This window comes from Puma concolor, chromosome B4, assembly GCF_028749965.1.
Source record: "Puma concolor isolate L17-30 chromosome B4, mPumCon1.1.hap2, whole genome shotgun sequence".
Taxonomy (NCBI): domain Eukaryota; kingdom Metazoa; phylum Chordata; class Mammalia; order Carnivora; family Felidae; genus Puma; species Puma concolor.
This window is the reverse complement of record NC_141673.1, coordinates 48848773-48872307: the sequence shown is the minus strand read 5'-3', so window position 1 is coordinate 48872307 and position 23535 is coordinate 48848773. Positions and strand designations below refer to the sequence as shown.

Sequence of the window (23535 nt, the reverse complement as noted above, 5' to 3'; positions counted from 1 at the left end):
TATTTGGTAATCTCTAAGGACAGGATAAGATATCAGTTAGGCTCCATACCATCCAGTTACACTATTCCTGTTGCAAATTCAGTTCATCAGTGTCTTAAAAAAACAAACAAACGAAAAAAACAAAAACAAAAAAAAAAAAACACGACCCAGGGCACCTGGGTGGCTCAGTCAGTTAAGCATCTGATTTCAGCTCAAGTCATGATCTAGTGGTTCACGAATTTGAGCCTGGAGCCTGCTTTGGATTCTGTGTCTCCCTCTCTCTCTTCCCCTCCCCTGCTAGTGCTCTGTCTCTGTCTCTCAAAAACAAATAAAACATTTAAAACAAAAGACCCATTATAACTAAGTAGAGTCTATATGAGTAAAAAAGGATGGTTCAATCTTAGAAAATCTATCACTACAGTGCTCACTTCAGCAGCACAAACACTAAAATTTGAACGGTACAGAGATTCTTATGGCCCCTGAGCAAGGATAACATGCAAATTTGTGAAATGTTCCATATTAAAAAGAAAGAAAGAGAGGAAGAGAAAAAGAGAGAAAGAAAGAAGGAAAATCTGCCACTACAGTTCTGACCATATTAACAGATTAAGGAGAAAAGCCACATGATTATTTCCAGATACATAAAGAAGCATTAGATAAAATTGAACTCTCATTCATATTCAAAAAAAAATTCAAACATGAGTCGAAGGAAACTTTTATAATATAATAAAGGGGCTCTACCTAAAACTTACATCATCCATCAATTTTAAAAGCATTTTTTTCACGTTTATTTTGAGAGTGCACATGCATGTGCACGAGTGAAGGAGGGGCAGAGAAAGAGAGGGAGAAACAGAATCCCAAGCAGCCTCCGTGCTGTCAGCACAGAGCCTGATGTGAGGCTCAAACCCACAAACTGCGAGAGCGTGACCTGAGCTGAAATCAAGAGTCAGACACTTAACTGACTGACACTTAACTGACACTTAACAGACACTTAAATGAGCCACCTAGGCATCTCTAAAAGCATTTTTACTAACGTCAGGAATAAGACAACGATGTCCACTATCTTTGCTACTATTCCATAAAATAATAATTGCTCTAAAGGTTCTAAGAAAAGAAGATGTAAGAAAGGAAGAGACAAACTGATGATTTTTACAGATGACATTACTGTTTTCATAAAAATATTCAAGAGCATCTACTGAAAAACTAGCGGTGTATATAAAACAAAATGCAGCAGTATTGATGGCTGTAAGATCAAAATACAAAAATCAATCATTGTCTTATAGAGAGAATGATAAAACATTATTAAAGAATGCAAAGGGAGACCTGAAAAAAGCTGTCATGTTCTTATCTGGAAAGAATCCAGACTGAAAAGACATCAAATTAATCAATTAATCCAATGCAATTTGAATCAAAATTCCAATAGGATTCTGGTTTATGATTTAGACAAATGAATTCTAAAAGTGACATCCAAGAACAGACAATACTGAAAAAGATAAGGACAGCTTTCCTTGCTAGATTTTGAAATTCCATATAAGGCTTACTACCGTATGGCCCAGCAGTTCTTTTTGTATGTATGTAGACTACTGTATTTACTGTTTACAGTGTCATAAATTTATAGTCAACATATAAAGACATGGACTTAACGGGTATACACCAAACTGATAGTTACAATTGCCCCAGGAGAGGGAAGAGAATGGGATTAAGAACAGGGATATTTCAATGTTTTTTTTAGTATCCCATATTTTAAAATATATCTGAAGCAGAAATGACAAATGTGAATTCTAGGCAATGGTTACATTAGATATTAATTGTGTGAATGTTTCTGCATATTTTAAACTTGTCAAAATAAACAGAAAGTTAGTCGATGAATTCTTAAAAATAGAAACAAAAAGTCTGTGGGCACCTGGGTGGCTCAGCTGGTTGAGCACCTGACTCTTGATTTTGATTCAGGTCATGATTTCACAGTTTGTGAGATGGAGTTCTGTGTCGGACTCCTCGCTGAGCCTGCTTGGGATTCTCTCCCTCCCCCCCTCTTTCTGCCTCTCCCTCATTGGAGAGCTCTCTCAAAATAAACAAATAAACATTTAAAAAAGCGCCTGTGTTTATATTCACCGTTTGCTGGGATTTTGCTTTTTAAATAACATTATCCATCTCCAGACGTTTGGAAGGATAAGTGGAATTTGAACTACTTCTACAATTTTACAGTCAAATAAATATTGTGAAACTTTCAGCATTCTAAACACTGTTTCTGAGATAAAGCTTGTTTATTTCCCCCCATTCTTTAAAGATTAATCAGTTATCGTTAATAAGTGCAAGTCTGAGGTGGCCCTGGGACCAGGACAAAAGTCTATTGTAAATGTGTTTGCAGACTTTAGGTCCCAAAGAACACGACGCTCAAGGTGTCTCCATCTCTTGGAACAAAGAAGGGTATCGAGAACAATGCTACTAAAAATTAAGCAGATGTTTGCTTCCAGAAAAGTCTGGTATAAGTGCAAGGGCAGAGTGACAAACGATGATGGTGGAATGCAGGAAAACAGCAGCAGCTGTTTGCATTTCTTTCTTAATCGTAAAGTCACAAACGATGCCAACGATGTTAGAGTGAGAAGATCCAATGTGTTTTCTTGTTCCTCATCTTCTCTGACTCCTGCAGTATTCAGTATCATTACTTGACTCTTCCAGTTTGGGGAACACCATTAGATAGCCTGCTTTAGGTAGACTTCTGGTCATTTCGCTCATTTTTTGCTGTTTCTACCCCGGCTGCCTTATCCCAGTCTGTCTCTTCTCTCCTTTGAGGAGCTCATCAGTTCTTACATGTTGAGCCAATCGTCATCTCAAAAGCTCTGTCTCTAGCCCAAGCTTCAGTTCCACATTTTCTACCACCGAACTCTTTGTTCTCTGGTGCATCAACCAAAACTCAACAACAGCCAACTTTTCATTTCCTCTAGACTTTGTGTCAGTGATATTGTCATTCTCTTTGGGTGGAAATGTAGAGTCAGACTGTTAGATTGTGTGACAGCAGGGAGTATGACTATGTTGTTGACCACCTGGGGCCTTGGGTAGTGCTTGTTCCACATGGTAAGTTTTTAATACCGTTTCCTTGAAAGATAGAATCCTTGCCTCATCCATCTCTCTCCCCAGCACCTCAAATCCTATCACTTTTTCCTTCCTTCCTGGTCTTCTCTGATTTCATTAGAGAAAGACTAATCCGGTCAGTTCTGCCCTTTGCTCCTCTGCTCTACTAATTCTGCCAAGAGAATTTTTTCAAAACACAGAGCCAGTGAGAAAGGGGACAGTTGATCTAGAGGCGGCTAGCCAGACTATTCAGAGCTTGAATTGGCTCAAGGTGGTGGTGCTAAAGCCACAGTTTAAAGCAATTCACCTACTTACCTCCTTCTGATCTCTCCTAATTTGCTTACTGTCCATAGCCCAAATTCTCGTTTGGCATTTTTAACATTTATTTATTTTTGAGACAGAGAGAGAGAGAGAGAGAGAGAGAGAGAGCATGAACAGGGAGGGTCAGAGAAAGAGGGAGACACAGAATCCGAAACAGGCTCCAGGCTCTGAGCTGTCCGCACAGAGTCTGACGCGGGGCTCGAACCCACAGACTGTGAGATCATGACCTGAGCCGAAGTCGGACGCTTAACCGACTGAGCCACCCAGGCGCCCCTCTCGTTTGGCATTTAATGAAACTCCAATTTCTTTCTTTCTTTCTTTCTTTTCTTTCTTTCTTTTCTTTTTTTTTAAAGTTTATTTATTTTGAGACAGAGGGAGTGAGAGAGAGTGAAAGAGCATGCACACGTGTGTGTCCACAGGGAATGGGCAGAGAGAGAGAGAGGGAATCCCGAGAGAGAGAGAGAGAGAGAGAGAGAGAGAGAGAGAGACAATCCCAAGCCAGCTCCTTGCTGTCAGTGCAGAGCCTGTCTTGGGGCTCGATTTCATGAACCACAAGATCATTACCTGAGCTGAAATTGAGAGCCGAATTACCTGGGCAGAAATCAAGTGCCACCCAGGTGCCTCAGGAAACTCCAATTTCTTAGTTTTTTTTTTAATGTTTATTTATTTTTTGAGAGAGAGAGAGAGAGAGAGAGAGACAGCAGGGGAGGGTCAGAGAGAGAGGGAGACACGGAATCTGAAGCAGGTTCCAGGTTCTGAGATGTCAGCACAGAGCCAGTCATGGGGCTCAAACCCAAGAACCATGAGATCATGACCTGAGCCAAAGTTGGATGCTCAACCGACTGAGCCACCCAGGCACCCCAAGATGAGGTTTTTCTTAAAAAGCCAAACCAAATCCCTGAAGATAATAATGTTGGCAATTAAATCAGTTCAGAGACCAGTATGTTTAAGAGATTCCTTTCTTGTAGGCTAGGGAGTGGGAGAAGGTAAAGTTACAACTTAAAAAAAAAAAGTCCTTTAAAAAAAGGAACTAATTGCTTCCTGGCCAAAGAAGCTCGTTCTTTGCAATGACTGTGCCTTTTGGGTTGAACAAACTCAATTCTTACGTCCTTATTTATTTTTGAAATTGCCACGCCTATATGCCAAAAGGGGCAAGGTGAATCTTTCAGTACCGAGTCTTATCTATTTTTTGAGAATGTATATATTATATAAACAAACCATAACATCTAAAAGCATAAAGTAAAAAGTAACCGCCGTTCCTTATCTCCCTGATACCCCCATCACTGTAGCCACAAGTCTTCTATTTCTCCAGCCAGAACATTTGTATGCATCACGTACGAGTCTATATTGTGTTATTTTTTATATTGTACTATTTTTAATTGTACTTAAAAAAAAAAACAAGTCTTGAAATAACTCGTTTGTATATAACTCCAGTGGCTGGCGGTGTGGGCTTCATCTATCGCACAGCTGTTAATTTTGGTTTCTTTTTTGGTAGCTGCACTCAGATACGCCTGGTGCCTTCAGTTTCCATCGCGGCCGAAAGTTGTAAACACATGAAATACAGAAATAGCACAACGGTTAAAGAAGTCCCAAGGGTCGCGCGCCAAACGAAGCGCGGCGGGCTGAGCCGAGCCCCACCCCGGGAGAGCTGGCGGTCGACACCCGCCGAACGCGCGCGCCTGCACGGCCTCTTCTCCCGCCGGGTGGCGGCCAGTGGCAGGCGCTGCGCGCGCCGCGCTCCCGGACCGCCCCCTTCACGGAGGCGGCCGGCCCAGCCCCCTCCCCCAATTGGCGGACGTGTTGGGGCCTGGGCGCGCGCGCGCGCGCAAGCGCCCTGATGAGTCGCGGCTTCCGGCGCGCTCCTCTGGGGCAGCAGGGGGCGCGCATTGGGCGCGCCTCGGCCGGCTCGGGTCCTCCTGGGGCCTGTGCGGCCCTGTGTGGCTAGAAAGAAAATGGAGTAAGAGCCCGAGTCTGAGGGGCAGCCCTAACCCCTCTGACCGAGGTCCTGCCGGCTTCGCCGCCAGGAGCCTCTCTCTTCTCCGGACCCAGTGCGTTCGAGCGCCCCAGTGGCCTGGGCCCCGTGAGTGGAATGGTCGCCGAGGCCCACGGCGTCGGGCTTCTGCCTGCCCAGTGAAGGGAACTGGGGAGCCTCGAGGGTCCCCGTTCTTCCTACTCCAGGCGCGGACAACTCCGCTTGGTGAGAGCAGGTACCGGCCGGGAAGCGCATGGGCAGTTCTGGGTTTGTTCTGTGACTTGGGTTTCCCAGCTCGCTGTCGTTTGTAGCCTCTTCCCCGCCTGCGGGCTTTGTGCATTTGGTGGTCGGGGGCGCGGGGCACGTGGGTTTGTGGAGGTTTTTGTTGGAAGGAGGTGAGGCTGTGGCCGCCCGGAGGGGGGGAGGGCGGGGTTTCGGGCGCGCCAGCCCGCGGGCGGGAGGCGGGGGGCTCCGCGGGTGGTCAGGGTAAAGGTCACGTGGGCGGGGGGTGCGTTGCGGGGCCGTCGGCGGCCTCTCGGCTTGGGGTCCCAATGATGACAGGTGCCTGTTCCGTAGACTGCGTGAAGCCGGCGCCTTGTCTGGGCGAGTTTGGGCTGGTTCTGTGGCTAAGTTGACTCAGCTTTTCCCTTTGGGCTGGTCAAGTTCGGACACGTTCCTAGTACGCAGCAGAAGGAGCTAAGCCCTGACTTGTCTCCAGCTGGGGCTATTTAAACTATGCTTTTTCCCAGCTGTATTCACTGGCGATTAGAGGTAGATACCTGTGGTCACCGACGTAGAGCACTTATTCTACATTGATCCAGGTAAGGACCCGCTTGTTACTGGCTTTAGTTTTACTACAATATTTAAGGGCAGTGTTTATCTTCTTCCCATATGACTTTGTTGGTTTTTTTTTCACCTTTGTTTCATTATTTCAAGTTTTTATCATGTGTGTTTTTTTCCTACTCATAGGCAAATGTGCAATACCAACATGTCTGTGTCTACCGATGGTGCTGTAAGCACCTCACAGATGCCAGCTTCGGAACAAGAGACCCTGGTTGGTATTTTTGTCTCAAGTGTAACTTTTAAGAATAATTTATGAGGTGATCAACTAAATTCCATAGACCACATTTATGGCATGGCTCTTTAAATGAAATTGTATGAACATAGCTTGAATTCTGCCACTCAGGCATAACTGTAAAAGCTGACTGTAAGAACCTGTATCATTTTCTTCGTACTTTCCCACACTGGATGTAAAATTGAGTTCCATTATATTCTTAAGCATGGATGCTGAAGCTATGTTTATTATGTGACCGATTTTTTTTTCTATTTTGACTTATTGAACTTCCTAAATGGTTTCTAAAAGTCACAAAACTAATTCATGCTTAGAAAGATTTTAGGCATTACAGAAAACTGAAAATTCTGATCATCTCTCTCTCTCTTTTTTTTTTTAAGTTTATTCATTTTGAGAGAGGATCCCAAGCAGGCTTCGAGCTGTCAGCACAGAGCCTGATGTGGGGCTCTGTCCCATGAACCATGAGATCATGACCTATGCCGAAATCAAGAGTCAGATGCTTAACTGACTGAGCCACTCAGGCACCCCTCTAGTCTTCTCTTTCAACCATGTCTCCTTTTAGATTTTTCCTATGTATATACCCATATATGACGTGTTATTGTTCTGTTCTATTAAAACAGGATTAAACTAGAGGTGTGGTGCAAATTCCATCCATGTCAGTAAATCTACAGAATTCTGTTTAATGCCTCCGTAGCGTTCAAAGCATTAGGGTAGTAGTATTTAAAAAATTTATGCCTCTACTGATAGGGTTGGTTTTTTTTTTATAGTTTTTTAGAAAATTGAGTTTTATTTTTGAGTATTACGAACAGTGCTCCTTTGGGGTGCCTGAGTGGCTCAGTTCGTCCATCTTCAGCTCAGGTCATGATCTCGTGGTTCATGAGTTCGAGCCCTGTGACTGGCTCTGTGCTGACAACTCAGAGCCTGGAGCCTGTTTCAGATGCTGTGTCTGCCTCTCCCTCCCCCACCCATGCTCTGTCTATCATAAATAAACATTAATAAAAAATTTTTATAAAAAAAATAGCGCTGCTTTGTACATGTCTCATCCTGTAGGATTTTGTAGAAGTAGAACTCTTGGGTCCTAAACTATACATATATTTGATTGTTATTCACATCTTGATTACCACAAGATTGTAACAGTTTTCACCTCTGCCAACACTGAATATTATCAGTTTTTATTATTTTGCTACTTTTGTGGTAAAAGGTACTGTATCATCGTTTAAATTTGTATTTCCTTAATGTCTGTTGAGATTGGGCGTCTTGTCATTCGTTAAATCGTTTCTTTCTTCTGGAATTTACTTGGTCTCATCTGTTCACTTTTCTTTTTGTTTTATTGTGTTTTTTGTAATAATTTGTAGTTCTCTGTGTTTCAAATATATTTGACTTTTATCATTTACAAATGTTTAACTTTAGGTTGTTTTTGAGAATGTTTTTATGAAGTCAGACTTGTTGGTTTTTGAATTTCATATCATGCTTTGGAAGAATTCTCCCATCCCAAGATTATGCAGATATAGCCCTGTATTTTCTTGTAATATTTTAATTTTCACATCTAGATCTTTTTCATTTGGCATTTATTTATCTCTTTGTTATTAAATGTAAGATTAAGAATGCTTCTTACAGTTTTCTTATTGCATGTCTTTCAGGTCTTAATAAAAAACTAATGGCTCTCCATTGCAGATTTTTACTTTGAGTTGTTTTATGTAGTTTGAAGTTAACATAGCATATATAAAATTTGAGGAGGAAAAAAATAATTTTGTATCTTTTCAGAGAGGTCATTCTTTAAGTACCCTGGAAGTAAAGTGTATATGTAACCCCTCCCCCCCCAAAAGTGTGTGATCAGAACAGCTAATGATTCAATACTACACTTAAGTGTATTTTAAGTTTTTTGGTTGTTTAATTGATTAGCTGGAAGTAGGCAGTTTTCTTAAATTTACTTTTGAGAGTTAGATTGCATACTGGGATGCTGTTAGATTTCCAAGTTAGACAAAGGATGGGAATATATTGAAGAGAGGTGCAGAGACACTAGTCTTTGTGGAGGGAGCAAGTTATAAAGATAGTTGAGTTTTGAAGATTTTGATATAGCAACAGTTAGGGAGAAAGAGTATATTATATCTCTGTCTCCTTGCCAGTTACTTTCTCAATACCACTTGCAAAACTTCTAAATCAGGGTCAGGCAAGCTATAACCTGTGGACTGAATTTGGTCTCCTGCCTGTTTTTGTGAAGAAAGTTTTACTGAAATGCAGCCATGGCTATTGGTTTACATATATTCTGTACTTCTGAGTCAGACCACGTGGCAGGAAAAGCTTCAAATATTTACATTCTGGCTCTTTATAGAAAAAAATTGACCCCTGATTTAGTTGGCTGGTTCCTTGAATACAGCTCGTATTTTATTTATTTCCCCTCCCCCCCAATATCTAGCACTGTCTGGTGTGTAGTACAAGCTCAATAGATGTTTGTCAAGTAGGTATTTGAAATGTAGACCAATTAAGAGGCAGCATGATATAGTAGGAAGAAAATGCTGCTTTGTAGATGAGGGTTGTGAGTTGCAGTCTCAGATCTGCTCTTAATTATCCTTGTCATTTGGGTTAGTTATTTAAGTCGCCCAGCCTTCAGGAGCCTAATATGTGGAAAGAAGAGATTGGGAAAAGGACCTACCCTAAAGACTTACTCTTCTCTCTTGGATTTTGCAATGTAGTTTATGGTAATCTCATTGGAGTATTCCATTTATGCTTAAGTTTGTAAGGTAGTAAGCAGATAATAGAAATAGCTGGAGGAAAAAGAATGATTTTCACTGCCTTGGCGTGGACACTATTTCTGATTGCAACTGATGATACTTGAGGATTATGTGACTATTTGCATAGTAATTAAGTCTCAGTATTTTTTCCACACTGCCTTGACAGTCTGCGGTATTCAGTTTCTATAGTTTATTGCATTTAGTGAAAACATTTGACTTATTTTTTGAGTTCTAACCTTGTGAGATTGTTAAATGTAATGTCTGCTATGTTTATTGAAATTCTTCATGGACATGCTTACTGTGGGACTTAACAGTTCTGGAATAATTTTGGAAGTATAATAGCAAGTTTTTGTTTTTCATAGGTTAGACCAAAGCCATTGCTCTTGAAGTTGTTAAAGTCTGTTGGTGCACAAAAAGACACTTATACTATGAAAGAGGTAAGCTAAATTAAGCGTGAACAAGATAACTAATGTCTTATTAGTTACATGTAGCCATGGGAAGAAATTGGCCATATGGAGGGATTTTTCAGGAAGCAGCAATATTAAGCATTGTCATTTGGACTATACTTTGAAGCTGAAAATTCTAATTATACTTGAATATCACTTCTCAGCTAGCACCTCTGAGACAAAGGGAGACTCTGTAGGGGTTCTTAGCATTTTTGTGCTGTGGACCCACTTGGCAAACTGGAAGTCTTCTCAGAATCCTGTTTCCAAATGCATGAACCAAAATGTATAGGATTACAAAAGAAACAAATTATGTAACATAGTTATCCAAATAGTAAACAAGCTTGATATATGTGCTTTTGTGTGTGTGTGCTTTTTTATTAACACATTAAATAAGATTTAGTAGTAGACCTAATAATGTAATTTCAAGGAGTATAGTTAATATTTTGAGGAGTATAGTTAATATTTTGAGATGTTTACACCAAGCATAGTATGATATGAAAACACTTGTGGTTTTTATTGGTGGCAAAAATCACAGGTATTACTAATACTTTGTGGTTTGTTGCCTATATTCATAATTGAAGGAAAGCTAAATTTCAGTGAAAAGTTAGTGAAAATACAGAAATTCTTTTTCCATCCAAATTAATGGACCCCCTGAATTCTATCCAAGGACTTCTTGGGCATCCATGGATCCCAGGTTAAGAACTTCTGCACTAGAGATACATGAGTACAGTATACTGATCTTTCTGGGATAGAGGTGAGCTGATTCATGAACGTATATGTTCTATTTAATGGATACATTTCAATGTATTGTTCTCTAGCTTGAAATTTGTGCACAGAAGCATGATTTTCAGTGAGAGATTGGGTCATCTTAGGCAAAATTTCACTGTGAGTGAAATGTGCCTTTTCCCCATCTCTCTCACTTAGTTTATGGGTCCCAGATTGCTTAAAACACTGAAGTACCTTATCTACATTGGGATAGTGGGTCAAGAAGAGACTCCAGATCATTTTCCTTTTCAGCCACACTTTTTATAAACTTCCTAATGGGATGTTTGGTAGGAGTGTAGGTTCTCTTCTTCCTTGCCCATGGTCTATCAACAGTCTCTTCAGTCCATAGTTACCAGGGAATATTCCTTTCAGTGAGGCCTGCTTAGCCAGTTAAGTCTACAGACAGTAGGGAAGTGTCGAGGTTAAGGATATTTTTAGGGCTGTTAACTTGGGTTTGACCTCATTATCATCATGTAATTAGTTAAACAAAAGGTATGCATTTAGTAGTAGATAGAAATAAGGGGAGGGGCGCTTGGGTGGCTCAGTTGGTTGAGTCCGACTTTGGCTCAGGTCATGATCTCATGGTTCATGGGTTTGAGCCCCGCATCGGGCTTTGTGCTGACAGCTCAGAGCCGGGAGCCTGCCTCAGATTCTGTCTCCCTCTCTCTCTAGAGAGGTTATTCTAGATGGTTGTGGGTATGGTTGCTGGTTGTTTAACCATCTTTAGATGAATGAGGTATTGAATGTTTTTGAAACTAACATTTACTTTTCTTTAATGCTCAGAAATCATATTTCTATTTCAGGTTATATTTTACCTTGGCCAGTATATAATGACTAAACGATTATATGATGAGAAGCAACAGCATATTGTGTATTGTTCCAATGATCTCCTAGGGGATTTGTTTGGAGTGCCAAGCTTCTCTGTGAAAGAACACAGGTAATTCTTCAGTTTAGTCAATTGTAAAAAGCCAACTGGACAAATGTTTCACTTTGCCTCCACCTTCACTCCCTTTTGTCAGAGAAAAATTGTTGCTGTATATATAAAAGATGTGGAAATTTAATTTCTTGGTAAGATAGCATATTGCTTGAGAACCTACATTCTGGAATCTTACAAACCTGGCTTTGAGACCTAGCTCAGCTATTTACTAGCTGTGTGACTTGGTAAATTGATTTACTTGCTCAAAACCTTAGATTACCCTATTTGTAAAGTAGGGATAATATAAATACTTAATGTGGAGTTTATGAAGACAATGTGTAAAAAGCAGTGTTTGACACATAGAACACACTTAAATGTTAGTCATGGTTACTGTAAATTAAAAAATACTGCAGTTACTTTCAAAGACCATCTTTACCCTGTGGTAAAGGCTTAAATTTAAGCATTTGTTACTTTGGAGATTATTTTGTCATATATCATAGCACTTCATCAGCCAAGTTTAACACAGATAACCTTTCTAGAATTACTGGGAACTGAAGACTGTTTTTTTTCTTTCTTTCTTTTTTTTTTTTTTTAATTTTATTTTTTTAAAATTTACATTCAAGTTAGCATATAGTGCAACAATGATTTCAGGAGTAGATTCCTTAGTGCCCCTTACTCAGTTATCCCATCCCCCCTCCCACACCCCCTCCAGCAACCCTCTGTTCTCCATATTTATCAGTCTCTTAAGTTTTGTCCCCCTCCCTGTTTTTATATTATTTTTGTTTCCCTTCCCTTAGGTTCGTCTGTTTTGCCTCAAAGTCCTCATATGAGTGAAGTCATACGATATTTGTCTTTCTCTAATTTCACTTAGCATAATACCCTCCAGTTCCATCCACATAGTTGCAAATGGCAAGATTTCATTCTTTTTGATTGCCGAGTAATACTCCATTGTATATATATACCACATCTTCTTTATCCATTCATCCATCGATGGACATTTGGGCTCTTCCCATATTTGGCTATTGTTGATAGTGCTGCTATAAACATTGGAGTGCATGTGTCCCTTTGAAACAGCACACCTGTATCCCTTGGATAAACACCTAGTAGTGCAACTGCTGGGTCGTAGGGTAGTTCTATTTTTAATTTTTTTTTTTTTTAAATTTTTTTTTTTTTCAACGTTTATTTATTTTTGGGACAGAGAGAGACAGAGCATGAACGGGGGAGGGGCAGAGAGAGAGGGAGACACAGAATCGGAAACAGGCTCCAGGCTCTGAGCCGTCAGCCCAGAGCCCGACGCGGGGCTCGAACTCATAGACCGCGAGATCGTGACCTGGCTGAAGCCGGACGCTTAACCGACTGTGCCACCCAGGCGCCCCTCTATTTTTAATTTTTTGAGGAACCTCCATACTGTTTTCCAGAGTGGCTGCACCAGCTTGCATTCCCAGTGAAGACTGTTTCTTCAGTCATCCTTTCCTTACATTTGGAATTCCTTTTCCCATGTGGTTTAGCACAGTCTGTGTAGAGCCTTAGCTTGTATGTTTTTCTTAATGGGATGAATACTTTTCACCTGAAACAATTAACTAGATTCTACTGGTGTTTAATGTTCAATAATATTATAGCTAAAAAGTTGGTAATTAAATGGAGTATTTATAACTTTAAAACAGTTTCATTATATAAGCATAGTATGTATTCATTATTGGACAATAGGAAAAGACAAAACTAAAAATAGGAAAAAAAAAGACTATAGTTTGTCATTGAGTGGTATTTTTACCTGTTTTTCTGTTATGTGCAGATGTGTTTTAACCCAGTTGTGAACATACTATATTTAATTTTGTCATGCTTCTTAATTCAACATTATATAAACATCCTTCCATTAAGTCACATTTGTCTAATGTTTATTTTTTTAATGTTTATTTATTTATTTATTTTTTGAGAGGGAGAGAGTGGGGGAGAGGCAGAGAGAGGGAAACAGAGGATCCAAAGCAGGCTCTGCACTGAGAGCAAAGAGCCCAATATGGGGCTTGAACTCAGGAACTGTGAGATTATGACCTGAGCTGAAGTCAGATGCTTAACCAGCTGAGCCACCCTGGTGTCCCTGTCTAATATTTATTTATGTTGTTATTTTACATTTGGCCTTGGGATATAAGCTTTATTTTATAACTATGTTGGTGATTTTGCACTGTTTGAGTGTTGAATCTTCTGATAATGTTTTGAGGTACAGTTGTATAGTTTCTCACATTGAAAGCATAGTTTAAAAAGTATCTTTGACTTGAATTTTAATATGTTGAGAGATTAAACACTGGGGAGATTACTAACTTGGAAAAAGGGTATGAACAGGAATACTGGTTTTTATGAGTTTACAGAACTGTGTCATTAGTTCCAAGAGGGAAAAGAAATAATTGGGATTGGCACTTTCCCTTAATGATAGGAATTAGAAATGATACGTAACCAATAACATTCTCTAAAGTCGTTAGTTTAAAAAAAAAAAAAAGCTGTACCATAACATCAGTGAAGGCTGGAATAACTGAATTGTCTTCCTGTTGGGGTATAAGTTCTATGAGGGCAGAGATTTGTTTCCATTTTATTCCTTGTTTTCAGTCTGTATTTACTAAATGAATGAAGGAAACTTTAAATAAATTTTAAGATTAAGAAAGAAAATTCATTAGGTGGTTGGTCCATGAGTTGATAGAAGTCAAAATTATAATCAAGTTCCTATGTAGGATGCAGGTTTTGCACAACCCACTACCTTTTTAGGCAGTTTACTTCTAAGCTTTAAGTACAGAGCTAGAAATTTTTCTTCTCTGTTTGAAAACAAATATATTAAACTGCTTTCTGCATTCACACCCATTCTCTGGGGTCTTTTGGTGAGGTCCAAACAAGGCATATTTCAGGAAATGGAGATATGAAGTCTTTCAGCTAGAGGGACCTTTGTGATTAAATAAGAGTAACAGTAGGTAATCATACAGCTAATTATCATGGTGCTTTTTAGGGCCTAGAAGCTTACCAGTGGTACAGTTTGCAGTAATTTATTTAAAGTTTATTTATTTTGAGAGAGACCATGAGTGAGCATGAGCAGGGGAGGGGAGAGAGAGTGGGAGAGAGAGAGAACCTCAAGCAGGCTCCATGCTGTTAGCACAGAGCCCAATTTGGGGCTTGAATCCACAAACAGTGAGATCATGACCTGAGCCAAAATCAAGATTCGGACACTTAACTGACTGAGCCACTCAAGTACCCCTGAATGCAGTAACTTAAAATTTAGTTTGTGCACAATATAGTTCATATTAATACGTATTTATAAGTCTGGTTAAGTCTAGTAATATATTTTTATTTTAAAACGTATGTCTCTTTTTTTTCCTCCCTACAAGGAAAATATATACAATGATCTACAGAAACTTGGTAGTAGTCAATCAGCATGGTAAGTTAATTTTGAATAACATAAACAGACACCATGAAAATATTTTAAAGACGTTTTATGTATGTGGAAGTCATTTAAGGGGAAGAAATGAACTACATGAAGTAAAATAATACTGAGATTCTAATGCAACTTTGTGACATGTAAAGTTAAATATCTTATTCCATTAACTTAAGCCTTGGGATATCAGTATTAATATTTGTTCTGAAAGAAAATTTCTGGGTTTTTTGGCATCTCACAAACATTTATTAAACACTTATTTTTTTTAATTTATATTTTTATTTTAATTCTAGTTTAGTTAACATGCAGTGTTATATTAGTTTCCAAGGTACAATACAGTGATTCAGCAATTCCATATATCACTCAGTGCTCATCACAAGTGCACTCCTTAATTCCCATCACTTAATTTCACCCATATTCCTCCCCCGCCCCACCCCGTAGCCATCGTTTGTTCTTTAGAGTTAAAAGTCTGTTTTTTGGTTTGCCTCCTTTTTCTTTGTTTTTCTTTCTTTCTTAAATTCCACGTGTGAGTGAAATCATATGGTATTTGTCTTTCTCTGTTTTCACTTAACATTATACTCTCTATATATATCCATAGTGTAAATGGGAAAATTTCATTCTTTTTTTATGGCTGAGTAATACTCCATTGTGTGTGTGTATGTATGCATAGAATAAACACACACACATACTGTATCTTTATTCATCTATCTATGGACACTGGGGCTGCTTCCATAAAATAATTTGGCTGTTGTAAATAATGCTGCAATGAACATAGGGGTGCATTTATCTTTTTTGAATTGGTGTTTTTGTATTCTTTGGGTAAACACTCAGAAGTGGAATTATTAGATATATGGTAGTCCTGTTTTTAATTTTTTGAGAAACCTCTGTACTGTTTTTCACAGTGGCTGAACCAGTTTGCATTCCCACCAACCATGCACATGGGTTCCTTTTTCTCTACATCCTTGCCAACACTTGTTTCTGAAAGGTAGATAATTTCAGAAGGCCATGCTTACAAGAGATGTCATTAAAACATTTTAAAAGGTTTTGGGAAATAATACAGATACTTAAGTAGGACCATTCAAATAGATGGGGCCCATTTTTTATTTTTTATTTTTTATTTATTTAATAGACAAAACTTTATCAGTTTGTTCAGGTAAGCGGCATCTTCTTTGCCTATCTTTAGGCTTGCAGTTCTTAACTGAGAATCTGATGAAAGCACTAGGTTTGTATTTCAGAGAGATACACATAAATATATATGGTGGTATGCTAGTAAATGTTTAACAACCCAGTCACTCTTCAGGAAAAGCCCTGATTTGTGGTGTTTGCTGATTTCCATCATGTAAATAACTCCCACCATGGCCATTTTCAAGCTGCGTACATGGAATTGGTAGAAGATACACAGTTCTTTGCCAGTAGGAGCTGGCTCCCAACACACCCCTGACTTCTTAAAGCCCGTTCTTGAACTACAATTAATTGTTTTCAAAAGCTTGTTTATGCAACAAACTGGCCACTCTTGTGCTTCCACTATTCTGTATTTGGACCTTATTGTTACATTGTTTTGTTTTACTTGATTATATTTCTTGTATCCTACTCAGGTTTGCATTTTGCATCAATACAGTGTTTTAGTAATACGGTGTTTAATAAATGTGTTGAGTTGAATACTGTTCCATAGTTAGGATTTAAGACCCAGAAAAGGGCATTACTGTCTTATCCTAGAGTAGAAGTGACTGTTAGGCTGGTAACAAGATGCTTTATTGTTTTACAGAGCTCTTTATGAAATTAAATGTAGGTCAAAAAAATAGTATTATAGTAGTATTTTAAGTTTTTAAAATATTATACCTGATGTATTCATTGGTTCGTGTAAAGACACCTTGGTAGATTACCAGGAAAATTATATTAATGAGATGGTAACCTATAGATTACTTAGGTTATTTCCTTTTGTTATTTCTGTGTTTGTTTCAGGTTTCAGTTAGTAGAATTAACTTCAGAGCTCTTGTAACTGTGTTCTCAACCCGTCACACCTAGTGCTTCCTTTTTATTACATCTATTTTGTAACATCTCCTTTATTATACTAAAACGTAATATAACCTGTCTATATGTACAACTTAAAATACATAACCCATGATATAAAGAAGCAATAAACTTACGATAATGTGCATAATTTCAAAGTGTTAACGCTTGGGCCTGACATTCGTATTAAGATGAAAATGTTTTGGAGGGTATTTGATTATGATCTTTGGCACCTGTATATATTCCATATCTGAAATGCTAACTTCTGAGCTCCAAGTCTATACATCCAACTAAAAACTAAACCTACCTACCTGAATGAGTTTCATCCACTTTAGTTCATTATCTTCCCATCCCAATCTCTTTGTCTTCTGAAGTTTCTCTCTTGGTGAATGGTTTTAACTTCTCTGGAATTGATCTTTCTTCCATGCCTTAGTTTAGGCTTTAATACTTCTGCATTTGTATTATTGCAGTTACTTTCTAATGTTGGCTTCCCTGCCTCTGCTCTCTTTTTCTTCTATTTTGCTGAAGTAATTTGTCCCTCTCCGCTTAAAATGATCATTTATGGGTTCCTTATTGTTCTCTGGATAAAAAGACATACAGTTTTATCTCTTGGATTAAACCTTTTTAGGAGTGCCGGGGTGGCTCAGTAGGTTGAGCGTCTGACTTTTGATTTTGGCTCAGGTCATGATTGCAGGGTCATGGGATCTGTGCTGAGCGTGGAGCTGGCTTAAGATAATCTCTCTCTCTCTGTCTCTCTCCCTCTCCCTCCTCCTCTCCCCCTCTCCCTCCCTCCCCCCGCCCCTCCCCCCTTCTTGCGTGTTCCTTTTTATGCTGAATGGCTGCAACAGTGCTAGGGAAGGTTCTGAAGTGTCATCTGGGAAGCATGCAGTGATGTAGGATTGAAGGCATGAGTGCTGTTTGTTGATGTCCTTGTTCTGTTTTGCAAGACACACAGGATCCTTTATGATCCTGCTTATATTCTAGTAATAATTAACTACCTGTAGTTCCCTGCAACAAGCGTTGGTAATTCATTTCTGGATTTTTTTTTTCACAGGGTGTTCCTCAGCCTGGAATAACTTTTCTTAGTCCTACTTCTTTATATTTTATGGAGCCTTTCCTGACTCCTTGTTCCTCAGACCTTGCTGTGTCCCTACCAAAAAATCATTGCTCTGTCGTCTTCACTACACTTTCATTACTCTTAATGTATTCTCTGTATTAAAATTGAATCTTATTACTTATTTCTACAATATCTAGCATGGGGTTGGCCCCTGGGAGACACACATTTAATGTTTGTTGAAAGGTTAAATTGTGTAAGGAGTTTTTCCTGGACTGACAGACTAGTTTCTTTTCTAGTTTGTGATTCTTTGTTGTTGTTGTTGTTTTTTTTTTTCCCCCATCAGAACCATCAGATTCAGGCACATCTGTGAGTGAAAATAGGTGTCACCTTGAAGGTGGGAGTGATCAAAAGGTAATCTTGAAATGAATGCATTCTAGTGTGATGTTTCTTGAAAGTTAGGTTATTTTAAACAAATAATTTTCAGCTCCCGGGTGTTACAAGTTAAGTTTTTGTTTTTCTCCCCCCACCTTGCATGCTTAGGACCCTGTGCAAGAGTTGCAGGAAGAGAAACCTTCATCTTCAGATTTGGTTTCTAGACCATCTACCTCATCTAGAAGGAGAACAATTAGTGAGACAGGTACATATGATTAATTGGCACTTTCAGACAGCTTTTCACTGTTTATTCTCTAATGAAATTAATGCATTTAGGCTTAATGAAATTTTGCGCTTTTTTTTGCCTTAGATGAATTAATTTCTGGGTTTCTTTCATTCTTATTTTTATATGATTTGTTTAAAAATTGCTCTCTTAGCAATATTTTTCTGTTTGACTACAGCACAGTTTTCTGGGCCCAATGGAGTTTATAGTTAGGCACCTATTATTCAAGGTAATAGAGGACAAGCATCTAAACTGTATTTTAGTCATTATTCTTAGTTACCTTAGCAGTTAAAATATTTGTTGTTTCTAATAAGCGATGAAACATACCAGTGAGTTTAAAAACAAAGTAAATAACATCTTAGAAATGAAGATGAGATAAAAAAAAAAATAACTGAGGACATTTTTACAAAGCAAAGATAGTGGAGGAGGAGGAGGCTGTTGTCTGATCAAAAGTCAATAACTAAAACTGTGATTCAGATGAAAGAAGAGTTCAGCAGATCAGTGAGATAGAGTAGATAAACCCAGACTAGAATTACGCACAGGAGAGCAGAGGGCGGTAAGGGCAAAGGGTATTTTGTTCACTGAATGGGACTGGAGCAAGTGGTTAGTTATTTGGGGAAGAAAAGACAAATTCTGTCTATACCTTATGCCAAAGTGAATTCCAAATGAGTTTAAAAGATATATGAAAAAATTATATTTGAAGGATATTCACTTTAAACCTGATGGTGTCAATACCCTTATTACATAAAAGTTCTCCAAAATTGATTAAAAAAAAAATTAAAAATCCACATAACGAAAAGGAACAAAACACCCAATTTTTCATAGTAAATACAAATGACTAATAAATAGGGAGGGGATGGTTTTTTGTGATTTAGCTTTATAGACAATAACAAATGCAAAAAGGCTTCTTTTCTAAGCTACCAAATTAGAGATTTTTTTACTCATCCTTGTTAACATGTGTATTGGCACTGATACACTATTGGTGTACCAATAGTTTAACAACAACTTAAACCTTTATGGATATAAAAAGGCTTGGAGTTCTTACCATTATCCCAGTAACTCTGCTTCTAGAGATCTATCCTAGTGATATAATCAGAAATTCAAAGATTACATGTATTTAGAGATACTAATTACAGCATTATTTATAATTAAAGACATATGGTAGAAAACGTCGTCACTCTAGTTCAGGCCATTGCCCTCTGGTCTCCGGACCACAGCAACAGCTTTCTGATTTTGTTTTACAATTGTGTTCCTTCACACAGTACTAAAGGAGGTGGTAAAAGGTAAATTGGATTGCATCACTTCCCCACTTACTCACTTTGGTTATTTAAAATAAAACCCACGCTTTTTACCTTGGCCTAACAAGGCCATGATCTGCCTTTAACCTGGTTTTTGGCCTTTTCCTCCTACCTCTATTATTTCCATTGTACTGATTATTTAGTTCTTCAAGTCAACTTTTTGCTACTTTAAGGTTGTTGGCACACACATTTTTTGTTTTTGTTTTTCCCTGCCAGGAGTTTTTCTACCTCAGCCTTGCAAGACCAGCTCCTCATTTTTCTGTTTTTGCTGAAATGTGACCTCAGAGAGCCTGTCTCTAACCAGTCACAAAGGCAGATTGTTCTTTTCCTTAGCCCCCTACTTGTTTCCTCATAGCACTCATAGCTGGTAGATAATTATGTTTCGGTTGCCTGGGTGTTTGAAATTAAACTTTCTCTGGTGGCAGGGATGATAACTGACTTCACTTTTGTAAACCCACTGCCTAGCACAGTGCCAGACAGTAAGCAGTTGCTCAGCTTTGTGGACTAAATAGTTCAGTTATATGAACAGTATATAAATCTATGTCATGGACACCATATTCTGCAGCCATTAAAAATAACGTAAAAGAAAATTTAAGAGCAAACCACCCCCAAATTGTACATATAGTATGATTCAAATACGTTTTTTAAAAGGAAATAAATGGGTGTTTGGGTGGCTTTGTTGGTTAAGCGTCTGCCTTCGGCTTAGGTCATGATCTCACGGTTCATGAGTTTGAGCCCCACATTGGGCTCTCTGCTGTCAGTGCAGAGCCTGCTTTGGATCCTCTGTCCCCTCTCTCTTTGTCCCTCTCCTGCTCATATTGTTTCTCAAAAATAAATAAGCACTTAAAAAAATAAATAAAAGGAAATAAAAACTGGAAAATGATTACACTAAAATGTTAATAGTAGTTCTCTCTCAAGGGTGGCACTACAGATGCTTTACATTTTTTAAATTTTCTGTTTTTTTTATGATTTCTATAATGAGTAATATGATACTTTAATAGAAGAAAATCCCAAATGATATTTTTAATGGAGGTAAACAAATAAGAATCAGTTGGTGTGGTTTTAGGCTTCTAGCCCACATTATTCAACCAAGATCACCTTTTATAAGGAATACAAACATGATTAAGAACTTACATCAAGAACTTGTGATTTAGTTTTGGAGAGATCAACACAGAATTACTTAAAGTATAGGGTATAAGAGTGGGAAATTCAGAGGAAAAAGTTGACTTTGACTAGGAAGGTCAAGAGAAGGAAATGGAGTGAGCACAAGGTTATGCAAGTTGTACCTGTTTCAGGCATATGGATTATGGTTTGTTTAATCCTATAACCCTATTTGGTACTTATGTAAAAGGCTGCAGCGAACATCCTTGCCACATACATCCTTAAGTAATTATGCAGATATTTCTAGGATAGAGATTGCCCACCAAATGTTATATTATTTTACATTTCTACCAACAATGTATAAAAATGTCCTTTCTCTCAAATCTTGAGACTCTCATTTTAATTTTTGTCATTCTTGGGGGTAAAAAAAATGGTATCTTGTTTTAATTTACATGTCCTTGATCAGGAGGTAGGGGATTTTTTTATATGCTTATTAGTCACTTGTATTCTGTGAATTGCCTTTCACATCTTTGACTTTTTTTTTTTAAGTTTGTTTATTTAGAAAGAGAGGGAGGGAGCTGGAGTGGGGTGGGACCAGGGAGGGAGAGAGCCCAGTGTAGGGCTCTCAAACCCACGAAGGATACCATGAGATCATGACCTGAGCTGAAACCAAGAGACTGCTTAATAGACTGAGCCACTCAGGAGCCTCTCTCTGACTTTTTTTAAATCAAGGGTTTTTTTGTTTGTTTTTGTTATTTTTACTTGATTGGTGGCAGGTGTTTGTATATAGTAAGTAGTAACCATTTTATGTAGCAGATATTCTAGGCTGACATTTACTTGTTCATTTTTGTTCATTCTGCCATGTAAACCTTAATTTATTTAACATAGTCTAATTTTGATAAATTTTAAAATTTTTTTAATGTTTATTTTTGAGAGAGACAAAGCACAAGTGGGGGAGGGGCAGAGAGAGAGGGATATACAGAATCCGAAGCAGGCTTCAGGTTCTGAGCTGTCAGCGTGGAGCCCTGTGTGAGATCATGACCTGAGCTGAAGTCGGACACTTAACTGACTGAGCCACCCAGGCACCCTTGATAAATTTTTTCTTGAGGGCTTTGCAGTGTTATGTCACACTTCCTTACCCCAGTATTACAAGAATATTCTCTTAGAAGTATTTGGGTGGTTTTGTTCTTTGTGTTTGGCTCTTTAATTCACTTGGAATTTATTTTTAAATCTAATACATGGTAAGACTCATTCAAGTACCTGACAGATTTGGCAACATTCTGACTTAAAGTGAGAAGTAATTCATTATTTAAGATAAAATTTTGATTACTATTAAAAATAGAACTGAGGAAATTGAAATGTTAAGAATACCTTCTAAGTAAATTAAACATTTTTTGTTCTTTTTAGAAACAAAATGATATATTCTAAAGTGTGATTTTTGACAGAAGAATTTTAGATTGGTCAATGAAAGCTCTAGATGGATTAAATTAGTTGTGACTTAATGGAGACGAAGTTTTGAAAGAGGCTTGAAAAGCTTTTATTCCTTTATTTATTTATTTTGAGAGAGCATGAGCAGGGGAGGGCCAGAGAGAGAAGCAGAGAGAGAATCTTAAGCAGGCTCCACACTGTCAGCACAGAGCTGGAATTGGGGCTTGATCTCATGACGGAGAGATCAGGACCTGAGCCAAAATCAAGAGTTGGATGCTTAACTGACTGAGCCACCCAAGCACCTCTGAAAAGAAAAGCTTGTATGTGTGTAAGTAATGTCTACACACAACGTGGGGTGCAGACTCAGCGACCCCGGGATCAAGAGTCATATACTGACTGAGCCAGGCGTTTCAGAAGCTTGAAAAACTTTTTAAAAATACAGCCTTTTGGGGGTGCCTGGCTGGCTCAGCCAGTAGAGCATGTGAGTCTTGAATTTGGGGTTGTGTTTAAGCCCCATGTTTGATGTAGGGCTTACTTAGAAAAAATAAATACAGTGTTCTGCTGTAGCTCTCAGTTGAACAGATCCAATAAAAGCATTAAGTTTTGAAATGGTAATAATTGACTATTTTCTCTGTTTAATTTCATTGAGATTAAATTTCAGTACAAATAGGTACTCGAGGCAGCTTGTTTGCTAAATAAATCACAACATAGGGTTTTAATTGACTTTTTTTCCTTATATATGCAGAAGAACATTCAGATGAATTACCTGGTGAACGGCAGAGAAAGCGCCACAAGTCTGATAGTATTTCTCTTTCCTTTGATGAAAGCCTTGCTCTGTGTGTAATAAGGGAGATATGTTGTGAAAGAAGCAGTAGCAGCGAATCAACGGGGACTCCGTCAAATCCGGTAATCTTTTCATTTTAAATAAAATAAAACAAGACTCTTATTTTTAAAGTCTAGTTCTGTCAGTCCTAATAAACATTTGGATAGAATGCCTATATATGCAATTGCTGTTATATACACAGTGGTAAATTTTTCTGTCAAATAAAATTACCGTGTAAATCTTCTCTGTCCCCAACCCCAGGTTTGGGAGGAGGCTGGGAGATCGTGCAGTTGTGGGTGTGATGATAAAATTAGCACCAGTATTAATAGTTGTTAATGTCGTCCTCCATAGTGGAGAATCTTTGTGGGCTGTGCACCAGTAGTACATTCACAGAAATTGGAATGGTCTGAGGATTTTTAGTTTTATTTTTAAAAAAATAAGGGAAGAAAAAAAGTTAAGTATCTTAGAATCTAAGGCAA

At 38.4% G+C, this 23535-nt stretch overlaps 1 protein-coding gene and 1 non-coding gene across 10 annotated transcripts in view; both read left to right on the top strand.

The window, feature by feature from the left end:
• Positions 1–399: 399 nt before the first annotated feature.
• LOC112864012 (U6 spliceosomal RNA) lies at positions 400–503 on the top strand. Its single transcript, XR_003223942.1, has one exon. It is a non-coding gene; the product is annotated as a U6 spliceosomal RNA (small nuclear RNA).
• A 4702-nt stretch (positions 504–5205) lies between these two features.
• Positions 5206–23535, top strand: part of MDM2 (MDM2 proto-oncogene) — a 30708-nt gene continuing 12378 nt past the window's right edge. For 3 of the 9 annotated variants that reach the window (XR_015253500.1, XM_086712864.1, XM_025927047.2), the window contains exons 1-9: positions 5437–5576; positions 6091–6162; positions 6311–6395; positions 9508–9582; positions 11160–11293; positions 14638–14687; positions 18095–18162; positions 18292–18388; positions 22979–23139. Coding sequence is in view for 8 of the 9 variants with exons in the window: in XM_086712864.1 (XP_086568990.1) it covers positions 6315–6395; positions 9508–9582; positions 11160–11293; positions 14638–14687; positions 18095–18162; positions 18292–18388; positions 22979–23139 (666 nt within the window). In the remaining variant the exon portion in view is untranslated. Of the gene's footprint in view, positions 5577–6090; positions 6163–6310; positions 6396–9507; positions 9583–10258; positions 10346–11159; positions 11294–14637; positions 14688–18094; positions 18163–18291; positions 18389–22978; positions 23140–23535 lie in introns of those variants that run through there. The other 6 variants (XM_086712863.1, XM_025927046.2, XM_025927048.2 and 3 more) reach the window with 6 other exon arrangements.